Genomic DNA, 17,311 nt, shown 5'->3' with positions numbered 1-17,311 from the left:
CAGTGAGGCGTTGCTTGCCACCTCTATCCTATGGGCTTATTGAGTAACCTCAGTGTGATATCTACAACATGGTCATGTGAACAACAGTAGGCAGCCAATGGTAATATTGATATGTGGTCGGGTCAGTGTATTACATTGGTAGCTCCTCTATCTGGTCCATCTATACGACCCTACTGTGTTGAAATGTATCTGTTAAGCAGTGGAAGGCAGTCTACTGTCAGATCTAATTTTCATGTCTTCGGCCTGACTAATCAGGCTCTGGTTTGTAGGAGCAGTAGGAGACTGGCTTGTACTTGGGCTGGACAGATAGCTTGTTAATAGATACCACTACATTGGTTATAAACATACATCAAAAACAAACGTGGTAGGTTTGGATAAAAACTCTTCAGTTAATAACATGTAAATGCAAATTTTTGCATTTTGGATAATGAAATGCAGAAAGTAGGAGTTTTATGATGATTCATATGAAAGAGACTTTTTTTGTTTAAAAGCATAAAGTAAGACATTGATGAAATAAGCGAACATAATGAAAGTTATAACATGGGCCCCATTCCCAGTAGCTTGCCAGCCCACTGTGTTGGGTAATCATTAGATTTGCTGGCAAGATGCACAGATGCAGTATGCAGTGAATTAACAGATTACCAGCACTGTAATAATGACTTTTCCTGGAGCTCTCGGGAATGCATGAAATGGCTCACAAATTATAACTTTAAATTAAGTATGAAGTTCCGATAGTAGTCACACATTACAGCATAGAGATGAATTCATGGGGCCTTATCTACTCATTTCTCTGCGTGGAGAAGTTTGTGGAAAATGCAGGGTAATGATGAGAACGTATTGAGAGAAATTCTGCTTTATTACTTTTCATAATCAGAATGTCACGTGTGAAGGGAGAGTGGAGGGGGGGTGTTTTGGTTGCGTGTGGCAGGCGTAGGGTTTCCGACCCATCTTTACGAGGGTTTCCTCAGATAAATGAACATATGTACATATGAGGATCGCTTTCCGTTAAAACATTTAAACTTTGTCTTGTGTGCAAAATCGTTCTCATAAATGTTTTGGGACCTAGTAAATCCATAAGGCTTTTTTATAGACCCTAGTCATAAAATGCATTACATGCATTTCAGTGTTTTATACCTTGGTTTTTAGGAGTGCAATTGGTTATGTTATAAATTAGGACTACAAGCATGGAGAGAATTGGTTGTTAGATTATCATTCCCCCATACATCCCTACATCAGTGTTGGCTTCTTTTATAACAAAAACGTGGATTAGCTTCACATTTTGATGCAGAGGCATGAAATTAAAATAGAAAACAGCTGTCTAGATGCCTTTTAAGAAAAGAAGATTAAATCGATAGTGCTTTTTTATTGATGTTACATTCTTTCTGGCCATATTGAAAGCTAATAAACTAGTGTTTTATTTAGCTGTTTAACCATATGTGTCATTTAACTGGTAAATCCTATGAAATACATGTGTCTGTTTCATGTAAATTCCATGTATAATTTCACTGTCAAGTCATTTAAATTATGTGTGTCATTTCACTGTTAGATTACATGGAAAACAGGTTTTGCTGCACTGCATAATGTTTTAAGTACATGTAACAGCTGTATTTAATCACATTAGATAAATTTGTTATTTACCTATTTAGACATATGAATCAAAAATATCTTGCACCAAATGTACAGCACTTGTCATTCCTGTGTAAAGTCATGTAAAATACATGTATCATTTCATTTATAATTATTTACTTAAATCTTGACTCTCTGCCAACTAACTACATCCATTGTGCCAAGATCACATCCTGAACTCTTACTTTCCTTGCCCGAAGGCCATGTACTGAATGTGGAATTAGCTTACCTTGTCTTGTCTTGAACACAGACCTTTCCTAGTCCCAAGATCACATTCTGTACACAGTTATCTAGTCCCAAAACCACACATCATACTCAGACCTTTCCCACTCACAAGACAACACTCCTTGAACACAGACCTTCCCTAGTCCCAAGATCACATTCTGTACACGGTTATCTAGTCCCCAAACCACACATCATACTCAGACCTTTCCCACTCACAAGACCACTCACCTTGAACACAGACCTTCCCTAGCCCCAAGATCACACATCTTAAACTCAGACCTTTCCCACTCACAAGACCACTCATCTTGAACACAGACCTTCCCTAGCCCCAAGATCACACATCTTAAACTCAGACCTTTCCCACTCACAAGACCACTCATCTTGAACACAGACCTTCCCTAACCCCAAGATCACACATCTTAAACTCAGATCACACACACCTTAAACTCTCTAGCCCCAAGACCTTTCCCATCTCCCCAAAACCACTCAGACCTTTTCCCACTCACAAGACCACTCACCTTGAACACAGACCTTCCCTAGCCCCAAAACCACACATCTTAAACTCAGACCTTTCCCACTCACAAGACCACACACCTGGAACACAGACCTTCCCTAGCCCCAAACCACACATCTTAAACTCAGACCTTTCCCACTCACAAGACCACTCATCTTGAACACAGACCTTCCCTAGCCCCAAGATCACACATCTTAAACTCAGACCTTTCCCACTCACAAGACCACACACCTGGAACACAGACCTTCCCTAGCCCCAAACCACACATCTTAAACTCAGACCTTTCCCACTCACATGGCCACTCATCTTGAACACAGACCTTCCCTAGTTCCAAGTCCATATCCTTTACACAGACCTTCCCTAGTCCTAAGTCCATATCCTTTACACAGATCTTCCCTAGTCCAAAGACCATATCCTTTACACAGACCTTCCCCAGTCCCAAGACCATATCCTTTACACAGACCTTCCCTAGTCCCAAGAGCATGTACTGAATTCTTAGAGACATAGTTTAGTCCCAAGATCACTTCCTGTGTCCAGTATATATACTGAATGCAGATGTAACCGACTCTCACACTGTAAACAGGCCCTCCCCAGTCCCAAAACCACTTCAGCACCAGCTTCTTTACATCACTGTTCTTGTATCTGTGACAAAATGATCTCATGATGTAAGAGTAAGTATGTATTTGATTATGAGCATGTATTGCTTTGATTAAACTAATATCAGAAAATCTGTGTGGGCTATTAAGTAAATTGTAGGTTATCGCCAATGTTACTTTGGAGATTATTTTATATCTGCCTATTCAGAGCCAGATTTGAGATAGAAGCTAAAGTGTTCCAGGCATATGTTCAAACTTATAATCCCATATTTATTCATGCTTCAAAAAGTCTGACAAACATCAAATGTGAGTTTGGTGGGGCATTCTATCAAGGAAGTGGAAATAAACTTTGATTTTAATGACAGGGGAACGTTCTTCTGCAGTTTCAGCAGCTTCTCATCAGATAGGACAATTCTTGGACAAGGCCCCTTACTTTTATCTGACAAATTTTATGGTGGGGAGTGAGTGGAAGAGGAATGGTTGAAGGAATTATCTGTTTTAATTGAGTGTGGGATAGGAAGCAAGTGTGACATCTACTGTCTACAGACTGGGCATGTCCAGATCTTATCAGGCAATTTGTTTGGAATAAAAACAGGGTTAGATATTCCAATGGCGACTGTGTGCTGGGGACAGAGAGATTCCTTCAGGATGATTGACACTGGATTCCTAGATGATAAGGCCAGGTGGAACTCATCCCACTCACAGCTTATTGTGTAATAGCGGGATGATTGTGGCAGCATCTGGGGATCAGATTTCCACATCAAAACTGATGAGGTATAGCCCTTGTCTCAAGGAGATACAGCTGAATGGTATGGAAAACGGCAAAAAGGGTAATACAGTCATTGAGGAAATATGGCTTGTAGTCCTTGAGATCTACAGCTCCATAGTTGGAGGTACATAAAAGGTTCCTGGTTCCTTGTCCTTTGGGAATTGTCTCGCAGACATTCATAGATTCTGTAGAGTTGGAAATATGGTTCACAAGTCCAAGTTGAAAGACTATAATTGTTGCAATCAAAAACATACCAGCCAGGAACTGAAGTTTATATACAGTTGATCATGAAAAATATGATTCTTCTCAATGGAAATCAAATGAGGGCATATTTTTATTAGAACAAATCTCAAAATCTGAAAAGTCTAAATCATAAGGCCTTATGATCATATGACTAAGATTTGTCCTCAGAGAAGGAAAGCTTGACTCTTCTTTAATCTTGCCCTCACAGACTGGATGTTACAGACCTAGCAGATCACACCCAGGAGATAGACATCATACAAACCTATTCATCATATTAAGATACCCCACTCTGATGTTCCAATGTAGAATGTCCCGGTTCTACTTCATTATGGGTATTACAAATGCAGAGAATTAATTGTTCCTTCGCACTGATATAAATACCCCAGACTACGTGACATTTCAGTCCTTGCCGCTGGGCTGGAGACGTCACTAATCACGAAGCTTCACACCAATCACCTGGCTTGGTGCATAATGAAATATTTCTCACCTTTGAGCAGAACTTCATGTAAATACTTGGTACAAAGATATTCAGTTCCTTACAAATGTTCTGCTTTTTCAGTGTGGTAAATCTAGCTTGACACGGTGCAAGAACATCAGCAAGTCGCTGTAGCCATCCATAAGCAAAAGTAATTATTTTGTGTGTGTACAAATTCTTATGCTATATGGTTTTTGCAAACTATCATATTGCCATGTTGTTTTATTAGATGATGTTTGGAGCATCTGAATATCGGTGCATTCAGTGAGTTCAGATTCCGGACCAATGCTTAAATATGTTCCTAATCCTACAATATACCACCATGATATGGAAGTGATAAAAAAACATTCTTTAGAAATTTATTTATATATTTAAAAATACCAACACCTTAAAACACCAACTGCTGTGGTTGCTTCATTCTTTAGTTGTTCATTATTCTCTACGAAATGTTGTCAATAATGGTTAATTCCAATTACATATCTTCCATCCATGGTTTTATTGCATAAACCTTTTATCCAAACTGCCACTATATCTCTATTACATTTATGTCATAACTGAACACTCCCTAAGAATGAGGAGGCTGCATAGTGAACTGTTTTTACTGTCAACATGTGAATATTTGGTAAGTTAATATAAGTTATTTCCAAGGTGTGAAATGAGAGCATCGTGGATCAACTTGGACTTTTCATTACAAAGAAAGGATTTGTACAAAACTTTGCAGTATTTCAAAACAAACTAAAAGAAGTGTTTAGAAGTATGTTTGATAAAACACAAGTACCTTTATGCGGGGAGCTTTGCATGCTCTTTAAAGCTTCTTGACAATAAGCTTCTGGGATATCAGCGCTGTGTTTACTCCGGGAACAATGTCGCATTCAGCCCCGAATTCTTGGCTCCATTCAAAGATGAAGCATTTATTGGGTCACATTCATAACGTTTTTGCTCTCATATCAGCTGGTATCAAAATAGGAGAGAAATGTTTGTTTTCATTTGGCATATAAGTGATGACAATATGCCCATGTGAATTTTCTTGTTTTGGGACATTTTGAGGATGTTTGTGAGATTTTACAATTCATAGCTAATTTGTGCACAGAAGTCTAAAAATTTCAGACAGAAATGACAGAGGAGTTTCTAAATATTTGACAACACAGTACTGAAAATAGAAATTCTATAAGGTGGAAATTCATATTTCGAGATGCTGGTGGCTGTTGAAATCAAACCTGACCACAGCCATCACATTGCTGGGAATAAATTAAATATTTCTTTACTAGGCTATGTTTACTGTACTTGGTCTTCATCCAAGTCTGTAATTTCAGACATCAGAAAGTGTGTAACATTAGATAAATAAATAAGATTGTGAATTGTAGAAATCAGAAAAGAAACTTTGTCTGAGAACGTTTCTTAAGCAAACAATCATCTGGTATATGTTAATTCCCAACCAGCATTTATTCAAACTGTTTCATTTCTATCATTTGCCAAACTGCCTTTGATCCTTGGTAATATGAAAAACATGAGCAAACGGAAACTTGAAAGTTTTGTTATAAGAGCCCAAATCCTGGAGCTCTCAAATTGGATATCAAGTTTGCATTTTTCTGGATTAAAGAGGCGAAGTGGGCCACCTTAAACCATGATCTGTTTTGATTTAAAACACATCAGTGTAAAGTTTCAAAATGAAAACAACTTCCGGAGATACCAAAGTTTTGTATGACAGGTTTTTTGTTAATTTTGCGAATTCTGATCTAAACGGTTTCACTTTGATAATAATTTTTGCACCACCAGGTTGATATTAGGTTACTGTTTTTCAAAAACAAGTTTAATTTTGTTAGATGCCAAGAGATTGGCAGGGTTAAGGCAAGTGACAGCTTCAAGTCATAAACCGGGGCAGGAAGTTTACCAAAATATTTCTGTAGATGAGGTTCCTGATTATTGATGAAAATATAATGAGGCGGGCTGTTTTTTCTGCAGTCTTTTGATTTACTTGTGTGATATGTTGATATCACTCTCATAATATGTCAGAAAGGAAATGGCATGATTTTATTTCCATAATTCTACACTCTGGAAACACAGTTTTTCTTCTGGAAACATAACTTTGCCACTTACCTAAATATTGGACTATAAGAAGCAGCTACCTTCATGGATGTTTGATTATCATATATATGTAGTTACAACATTGAAAAAAAACCTTTTCACTACTTTTTTCAGCAAGGTAATCTTTATTACCATTTTCTTGTATTTGTGTAATCGTCTTTGTTTATTTGATAAAGAAATATTTATTTGTGAATATAAGAATGCCCATGTGCTACAAACATTAGTTACACCACTGAGTTTCATAGTGATAAGGACAAAGAGGTTTTTGTGACCTGTAATCCAGAGAAATATGAAAATTCAGTTCATGTAGGAGGTGTATCTTTTCTGTTGTCTTTCCCTTTGCATTATGCAAATATAGAAGAATAAATCCTTTAGCATGAATGTTAAGGAGAAATCTATACTCTTTATCTGAGTCTTCAATCTAGCTCATTTAACTTAAACAAGAAAGTAGCTGAAAGAAAAGTATGATTTGCATTTCCTGTTCTAGAAAATTCTCCAAAAAATATATAACTAACCATATGAGATACTGATATTACTTGTTTGAACTTTTGGAAGAATAATGACACTAATCTCATTTGAATTTATCATGTTTTGAACCGAAGCTGTTGAAAGTAATGCAATCAGGCACTTTGTGGATGAGGCTTCATAAGTCAGATGTACAAGGAGTTGGAAGACAAACAGGAATGAGCTACCACCACAAAAACAACTTGGTTAGGACTGACTCCCTAATTCATTTTAGGGCTTGAGTAATGTTTGCATGTTGAGAGCTGTTAGTGTTGGAAGTCTCTGGGTTCTCATTATATCAGTGGAATTAGATGGGCAGGAGGACGGAATATTCGTGATAGCACATTTGCTTGATGATGCCTCCTGATACATGGGCCTGTTTATTCTAATAAGGTAACAATAGTCGTCTCCGGATTTCAATAGCTCCATCTCAAATAGTCTGCAATGGTAAGTTTATAGCGTGATGAATTTGCTAGCATTAACACTGACATAGCTGGAGGGCCTCAGCTGGGAGAGGCAGTACAAGGTGTGAAACAATTTCCCCACTTTGATGGGTTGGGACACACATCAGGCTAACTTGGATCTTCACAGTTCCCTCTGCTCAAACTCTTTCTCTGGAGACGCTCTGTAAATGTACTTTGGATTTTCTAAGTTGATTGAAATCTCATAATTATTTTGTGTGTAATTAAGTTTTATGAGCTAATTGTCCCAAGTAAATTTGGGGAATGACAAGGGATAGATTAGAAGGGTCTTGGTCTTCACGTATCAAAGTCGATCAGTGTAAACGGCCGTCGATCACATCATGAGCTCTAGGCTGATTCTCTTTAGAGGAGAGCACTTAAAGAGTTTGTTTGCAGTAAGACATTGTAAGGTCAGTTATACAGGCAGGAACCATTGATCATTTCCAAATAGATGATGGTCCAATGATCTCAACATAATCATTTCAATGCAGTGGAGGAAATTGTCTTGAATTCCCACCAGTGCAAAGAGTTTGACTTGTATGGATAAACAAAACTACATTTAAATGGTTACAGTCAAGAATACTTTTCAGTGAATGTTCTCAACAAAAAGATTTCTGAATGACAAGAAGGTTATTTATATCAATTTTCTGTGACATTACAAACAAAAGCTTCAAAGGTATTGGTGACAGAATGTACACTGGACAAAAGCGTGTGCCATGGTGTTTTGTCTTATTATTCTTGCTCTATATTTTAGCATTTGTTTTAGATAGAAGAAAAAGTCCCTGAATTATAGGTATTGATTTTGGAAGTTGGTAATTACAAGTTAATGCTACTTTTGCCAGATAGTTATGGAGTATGTTGAAGGCAGGAAAAACGGACTCGGTCCCAGTGGATCCATCTATCATTAGGAATTACCGTGAAGAATGCTGCAAGTTTTTACTGATTATAATAGCAGATCACTTGAAATTTCCCTTTTCCTGTAAAACATCCACTTCCAGCCTATAGGTGCATCAGCAATACTGGAGATCATGGCGGTACTTAAAACAGTGATGAAATAAATCATTTTCCAGTACTTTCTACAAGCAAGGGACCAACAAAAATAACTCTGATCTGATAATTAGATAATCTCATTCATTCAATGAAAGAAAATTCCATCAACTTGTCAAGAAAGAACATGCAATTACAAAATGTCTAGTGAAAATTGAGCCCAAGATGATGTAACAATTAGAGACGAGACAGTATTTAACGCTGTTGTGATGAGCAGTTTTGTAGCTGATGTCAGCAGAAGTGGGCGGAGCAAATATTGGCCAATAAGTTGGAGTAAATACATCATATTTTCTGTGACTGACAAGTCTGTTACAATGTAACCATAGCCATATATGATTCCTGTACTTGACAAGTGGACAAGGAGGATGCTCAAACTGGTTTCATGTTAAATAATTTTCTTCAAGGTGTATTAAAAAGTTGAAATGGGATTCATAGTCTCAGCAATGAACTGTTTTAAGAATTATCTAATTCCAAATACATTTTTTAAATGGCTTTACATGTTTCTCATAATGTAAAATAAAAAACAGAATTCTGCAATTTGGATATAAATATATCTCGGAATGAAATCAGGATGACTAGATTTTGAAATTTGATTTATGGTGATTCATCTTCACCATATGTTAACTGCGATATACATTTTATAATAAAAAGTCAGTTTGTATAATTTCATTTGCAATTTAAGGCCAATGGGCCTTGAAGCAGTCATGATATGAGTTTTTGCTGGTGGTAATATTCTCATGTCAGTTTAATCTCAGACTATTTGTTCACCATATGGACGAAACATGTCTGATAAACGATTATTTACCAGGATCCATTGCAGATTTTATTTTGAATTACAATCTTACCAGCCCCGACTTCATATGTATATCTCATTCCAATTAATCTTAATTAATTTATTTTTGCCAAGGGTTGTTAAAGCATTTGGAATAACTTGAAAAAGATTGCGGAAACGGAAGTCCTTTGACAATTTTTGAAGTTTGAATGAATATTAGCAGTTTTAATTTAGGTATGCTTGTAACCTATCAAAATACATAACTGTAGCCCTTTCACCGAATAGTTTTCTCTTTATTTTTAACACACTCTGATATTTGAGTTGATATACATAAATATACATACAAATTAACCTGTCTCTTAAAAGTATTTAACCATTACTTAAAGAATCTTTAATGAGTTTCTCTAGTAGTTGATATTTTATGTACGAACTGTAATAGTTTCAAGGGTTGATGTATTTGTGATCCATGGTAGTTTGACAACATAAAACACAGAAGTTGCTCCGTTTATCTGCTGTGCATTCCTCACTGTTTACTCCAATAAGCAGTTTCAGTTGCTGTATGTAAAAGCGTATGAAAACGACCGAAATATCCATTTTTATGTGTTCACCTCTCATTTATTTCATCTATTATAAGTCGCTGCAGTGAACGCCACCACTGAAGCAGAAAGTTAGAGGAACGGCCTTCTTAATGTCTGCGTTCCTGGCTAACAGTGGTACACTTCATTTATCAGTGTTGATGGGTTTGGGATTTGCCATGAAATTATCTTTCAACAATTAGAGTGATTAATTCTACAAGGCCTGTGGTGGGGTACTAAAATTTAGCCAAGTCTCCTCTGGGGTTGTATTTGAATATGCTATCTCCCACCCATTTCAGCTGCTGGTGTAAGTCTAGTTAGGAAGGACTTGCTTCATGAAATTGGATTATTTGTCATGATAGCTACTAAAAAAGACAATTATCTTTCTTTGTAATTTTTTTTTTGAAAGATGAGGACGTTGCTGAAATGATGTTCCTCCCATGGGTCCAAAACATCTGCCCTGTGATAGAATGTTGCCAACTTTTCATCACTTACGCTCACTTCTTTTCTGTCTGAGTTTAATGAAGATCAATTTACATGAAGACAACATTTCAGATGGATAGTGCGGTTGTTGATATATTTTGTCAACAAAATTGCCTCTGTTACTGAATTCTTCGACTGAATATTCACTTGATATTTGTAAAACTCAATCCTGGCTCAGAAAGAATGAAGTTTTAATCAATGATGATCCTAATAATTTGGTATTAGTGTTTAGCAATGACTTTGCAATTCAAGTGTGCTCAAGCGGGCAATTAACATTAATGATGAGAATCTACAGATGTAACTAATCCTGAATATTTCATAATTCATGAGGTAAGGTAATCATAGCAAAACAAAATGTTTGATGATAGTTAATTAATTTTATTGAATTCATAATTTCATGGTATTGGATAAATCCTTTAGTGCCAGGTTGAGGAAATGATTAGATTAATTTAATGAGATTAGATCATTAATGATTACAATTAAATAGCTGTAAATAAAAGTGTTATGGTGATTTCATCCTTCCGTGACTTCTTCCTCTTTCTCCATTGAGGAAGACATTGATGAAGTAAAACATCAAACAGTAGTGGAAAGCTGTGGAATTTCTCCTCAGCTTTGCAGTATAACACTTTAGACAATTTTAAGTAGTGTTGTTAAAGTTCATAAGCACATGATCACAGCGCAGGGCTCATGGATGGTCTCTTCTACGCTATGGCTAACATAGAAATCTGGAATTTGTTCTGGAATTTGTCTGTGTCGGGTATATACCAACCAGTCGTAGCTCTAAAGCAGGGCAAAAGTCAACTGCCTGTTGTCAGAGATTAGACAGAAATCTTTTGCCCAAATTAGAGCGCGCCTTTGTTGGGAAGGTCAGCTTTGAGGAAGCCATTTGTGGGTTTTCTCCATGGGGTTTCATTTAGTTAAGTGCAAGTGTCAACTCACTTTCATCGGAACAACCCTTTACATTTACTGTTACTATTCAGAGGTCAACTACCAACTTCTAGAAATTGTTTCTGATGTTCAAATATATTTTAATTTAAAACATACATTTTTCATATCCATAAGTAATTATTTTACAAACATTTTCATATTTAAAAAAAAAATATTAGCATCAATTATTTATTAGATTGTGATTATGTTTTCTTTGCTAAAAATATAAGTTTCAAAAATATACTATGCATTAAAACAGCTCTAAAATCAATCAACTAGATTGTTGTTTTTAGAAAATGGATTTTTAAAATACATTCCTTAAAAACCCATCCCTCTTTCAGTTGACGTAAGCATTGAAGTGAGACAGAGATAAAATAATTCCCATTTTCAACATTGTATTCCTTCTAATTCCACCAGAAATCTCTCTTTTCCTGTTTGTTGAGGTGCGAGCCTGTTGGTGGTGTTTTGTGGCATCTTCACACCCAAGCCCAGACTTGAGCATGGATACACAGCCTACCTGGCTCTGTAGCCAGCTACTTGAAGCTCTGTACTGCAGAACATAATGTAATTAATACAAAAGCCGCTCCATACAGAAAAAATACCCCGCACAAATGTCTCTCATCAATTATTTGATTTTATTTAGATTCATTTCCGACAGACTTCCAAGTAACATCAAGATGTTTGTTCAAACATTAGAGAATACCGCTCTCAGATAACTGTATAAACATTAGAGGGATCAAGACTTGGGAGAAGTGGGGGGCTGGTGCTGATGCCTCGTTATAGCGCTCGAAGAGGGAATCATGTTTTGACGTTAATAGCGGCTTAGCCTTCAACTGTTCCTTTTTGTGATTACTGCAAAATATTCCGTAAAATATGGCCCATCAAGGATTATTAACTGAAAGCATTGAAAGATTTTATGGTAGCTTTGTGGTATACAGGGAGTGCTCAGTAATTTTGTTTGCTTCCCTCGACCCCCACACCATGTGTTTATCATTTAGCATCATTTTATCAAGAATTAACAACAGCTCCCCAGATAAGAGGCACATCTCAGAAAAGGCCTAGCATTAGCAGCATATGCAGGAGACAACTTACATCAAGAGACATTAACTTTAAGGGGGATCAAGGGGCAATCATTTCAAGGGGGTGATGAATGCTTGAAGTGTTGGCGGAAGTTTATAAACACCAGAGGTCACTACTGTTTGACCCCCTGGTGAGGAAGATTAGGCTCCAGTTCCTCAACTCATGTAAATTATGACTTAGATACATTTGTAGCTTTGTCTTTCTGTGTGTAGCCTGGCCCATATGGCATGGATCAAGTTGGTAGGTTGAGGTAGGGGATATTGCTGGCTGGTGCTGATGGATGGCAGATAGACTTGCTCTCTCTAGCTGCTGTGGTGCTGTAACCTTGTCAACAGGCGCCAGATAAGCCGTCTTACATCACATTAATCATGTACTCATGAAGAGCATTCAACACTGCTTATACACTCACCTTGGTGCCATCACTGGATATTTCTCACCGTTCCTCTGTATATCACATATGCATTATAAACCCAAATAAACACATCTTCATTATCACTGTAATCTTAATACCATGCACAGTTCCAGTTGAAATGGCTTTTTATTCTTTTTTGTAAAGTATATATTAAATAACATGTTTTCTTGAATAATAAATGTTGATACATTGATTTCATTGTCATTGAAATGAGAGGCAGGCAAGTTGTTTCTGATGAACAAATCAGGCTATTCAGTTGTGACATGTTTTATGAAGATACCCCTTGATATCTGTGAAATTAGAGACTTTTATGGTAGCTTGAATGTCCTTGTGTATGGGAGTAGCAGTAAATCTCCACAAAGCTGCTGTGGTCCACCGACTCTCTATACTGATTTATCTTGGAACAGCTGGTCACATTGATGTGCTGCAATTGTGCATGTCGATGAGCTGTTGTGTGTGATATATCGCCACCCCAGCCCACAAAGCCCCGATGATGACTTTACCATGAAGCTGACCACTTCTCTCCTTCATGCCCTGCTGGGGGTGAATGTATATGAGCTGTATCAGTGATACTGGGTACATTTGGGAGGGCAGGGACCACTGGCGGCTTGTAAAGGGAATTTACTGGAACAAGTTATGTTGCCATAAAACACTGAAGTTTGAAACATGAACTGAATAGGAATGCTGCAATAACACTTACTATTGTTCAGGCATCATGCTGAACAAGTAGGAGGGTTTTCATAGACATAGGTTTGTGCTTGATAGAGGTTTGTTTATGGGAGAAAGAGCATGAACTTTGGTATATGCGAACTTTTTTTGAGGTACAAAAATAAAGATGTTTTAGATTGAAGTAAGAATATATTGGACTCATATAATAAATTTCATAATGTTTTTATTGTATTAGTTCATTGTTGAACAACAATCAATATAATTTTTAATTTAATTATTCTGTGGTTCAAAAGGAACTTCTTCTTTTTTAATGTGATAGCTCTAATAATACCAAGGCTGTGTGTTTAAGTTACCAACAGAATGCTTTAAGCAAACAGTACAGAAAGACCAAAGTAACAGCACAATTGCATGAAACATAACCCACAGTCAATTCACACATTAATCAAAAGTCCAAATAATTATGAAATACTTACAGTCACTATCAATCTCATTTATCTGACAAATATTACAAATCCAACAGGTAGATTTACACCTTGGTACTATGTTCATTGTACATTGTTCAACAATAGGTCATGTTTAAAAGTTAACAATAAATATAATTCAGCTATATACATTAACCCTCCAAACCGCTTGGGAGGCTATTACAGTTAATGCTCAGCTACCACCCAGAGTCTGGGACTTGCTTCCAGCAGCCCAGCGCCAGCAGGCAGACTGTGTGTGATATTGTTTTATACCAGCTGCCAATTAAAGGGGCAATGTAATCGAGTTGATAAGAGCTTCCCATTGCCTCCCCTAATGCTGTTATAATGAATAAGGGATGGTGCATTAGTATGGGCTTGATGGAGTTTGGTAACTCCTTCATGGGTTCAGATAAGTCACTTATGATGTAATACATTTATTGACCCTTATCAAGCTGGTATCACGGTAATAATGACATTTTCCACAGTGCATTCATCCATACTGCAGATACAAGCTTATCATTACAGAGGAGCACACTGATTGGCTCACTTAGGCTTGATAGCATTAACAGAGAATTCACATTATACATCATGATTTCTTGTGGTAGTTACTGTTTAGATTAATTTTTGAGGATTTCTGATTGTGACAGTTTTTGTGTTTTTCCACATCATGTATTTACTGTGTAGGAGTAATGACGTAATTGAAAATATTATCATTAACTTTTATGTCTGAAGATTGATGTAAATCTTTGTAAATATAAAATTCACCTGATCAAGGATAAAGAATTAGCTCTGAAACATTGTATAAAGAATAATAATAAGTTAATAAAATCCATAAAAACATGTCATGTATTCATGTCCATCCAACTTTTAATGCCTTTCAAGATCTGTAAAATTGAAGTTTGTGTTATCAAAGACAGGTTTGATAAGTCCTTCTTTTGGGAATTAGAATGTGGACGATATATTTGAAAAAACAATCACTCTTATTTATACACATTACTTTTTCAGCCCCGAAATTTAGAAACTTATGGTTTCCCTTTATAGAATAATGTTTTATTTTCGAGACTATATATCAGTCTAAGGCAGCCTGATTCAGTGACTTTCTTTGTATCAATGCTTCTGTGTGATAACCCTCTGTTAGGAGTAGACAGTGCCACAGTTTGGTGGTGGTGGTAAAATACTGAAACAGCCAATGCCTATTAGTTCTTTTTGGTTTTTGATTTTGTTAAGTGTTAGGACAATCACATTGACTATGTGCCTACCTAGAGAACACTGCTGATATTCAACAAATATAAGTCTCAGAAACAAAGTAAAGTATGAGCTTAACAACAATAATTCATAAAGGAACCCTCAGTATCAAGGATGACTTAACTAGGGGATGGGAATGGAATATGTCTAACTGTATAATTAAAGATGTATTCTATGGGTCTGTGACTGAGCAAATGATAGGTTTGACACCACTTCGAACCAAATTCCAGTCTCATGGTGTTAGAGAGAGTATTGCATGTGTGAACTAATGGGTGTATTTGTGAACATGCATCTGTTAAATATGTTGCAAGTTTGTGTGACACTGGTTGTTATGTTGCAGGGACTCCTGTGAATCGGATCCCCATAATGGCCAAGCAGACCCTGGACCTGTATGAGTTGTTCCGCCTCGTGGTGTCCAAGGGTGGCCTCGTGGAGGTCATCAACAAGAAGCTGTGGAGGGAGATCACCAAGGGCCTCAACCTCCCATCCTCCATCACCAGTGCAGCATTCACACTCAGAACACAGTAGGTGTTGGTACTAGTTGCCTGTTGAGTGAGTGAGTGAGTGAGTTTAGTTTTCAGTACTCAGCAATATTCCAGCTATATGGCGGCTGCCTGTAAATAATCGAGTCTGGACCAGACAATCTAGTGATCAACAGCATGAGCATCGATCTGCACAATTGGAACCGATGACATGTGTCAACCAAGCCAGCGAGCCTGACTACCTGATCTCATTAGTCGCCTCTTACGACAAGCATGGGTTACTGAAGGTTCATTCTAACCTTTACGGGTAGTTGCCTGTTGAAGAGCACATTCACTTTCAGAGCACATGCATACAGCAAGCATTCACCTATAGAGCACATGCATATAACATTCACTTACAGAACACATTCATATAGCATTCACTTGCAGAACACATGCATTTTGCAAGCATTCACTTATAGAGCACATGCATATACCATTCACTTACAGAACACATTCATATAGCATTCACTTGCAGAACACATGCATTTTGCAAGCATTCACCTATAGAGCACATTACTACAACATGCACATACAGAACACAATCATACAGCATTCACTTACAGAGCACATGCATTCAGCAAGCATTCACTTATAGAGCACATGCATATAACATTCACTTACAGAACACATGCATGTAGCAAGCATTCACTTACAGAACACATTACTACAACATGCACATATAGAACACAATCATACAGCATTCACTTACAGAGCACATTACTATACCATTCACATACAGAACACATGAACACTGAGCAATCAACCACAGGACATCTGCAGACCCTAGAAAACACCCACAGAACACACACAACAATCAACCACAAGACACACACAACAATCAACCACAGAACACACACAACAATCAACCACAAGACACACACAGCAATCAGCCACAAGACACACACAACAATCAACCACAGAACACACACAACAATCAACCCTGGAACACACACAACAATCCACCCTGGAACACACACAACAATCAACCACAGAACATCTGCAGACCCTAGAACACACACCCACAGGACACACACAACGATCAACTACAGAACACACTGATCACACTGAACACTCACCAACAGATCATGCACAACACTCACCCACAGATCATTCTGAACACTCTCCAACTGATGACATAAAACACTCAGACCTCAACACTCACCCACAGAACACACACAACACTCACCCACAGAACACCCACAACACTCACCCACAGAACACACACAACACTCACCCACAGAACACACACACACACACAGAACACACACCCACAGACACACACACTCAACCACAGAACACATACAACACTCACCCACAGAACACATACAACACTCACCCACAGAACACACACAACACTCACGAACACACTCAACCACAGAACACATACAACACTCACCCACCACTCACTCACGAACACACATCATCTGCAGACCCTGTACCTGTAGATCCAGGAAGAGCCTCATGACTTCTAATCTCTCAACAATGAATACAGACTGAACAGATTTCCCTTGGCAGGAATTACATCAAGCAGTTTTTATTATTAATGACAATTCTATCTTATCCAACAAACTTTAGAAACTTTTTGTTGTGAATTTCATCTTAGAACTTCCCAAAGAAA

At 37.4% G+C, this 17,311-nt stretch overlaps 1 protein-coding gene across 1 annotated transcript in view; it reads left to right on the top strand.

The window, feature by feature from the left end:
- LOC124254516 (AT-rich interactive domain-containing protein 3C-like) overlaps nucleotides 1–17,311 on the top strand; it is a 72,814-nt gene that overhangs the window by 39,263 nt on the left and 16,240 nt on the right. The window contains exon 4 of the mRNA XM_046688337.1: nucleotides 15,510–15,693. Coding sequence (XP_046544293.1) covers nucleotides 15,510–15,693 — 184 coding nt within the window. The remainder of the gene's footprint in view (nucleotides 1–15,509; nucleotides 15,694–17,311) is intronic.

The sequence above is a fragment of the Haliotis rubra genome, unplaced genomic scaffold (genome assembly GCF_003918875.1).
Source record: "Haliotis rubra isolate DU_JTF1 unplaced genomic scaffold, ASM391887v1 Scf115, whole genome shotgun sequence".
NCBI classification, from domain to species: Eukaryota; Metazoa; Mollusca; class Gastropoda; order Lepetellida; family Haliotidae; genus Haliotis; species Haliotis rubra.
Note: the sequence above shows the minus strand (reverse complement) of the source record. Positions and strands in the feature narration are given on the sequence as shown.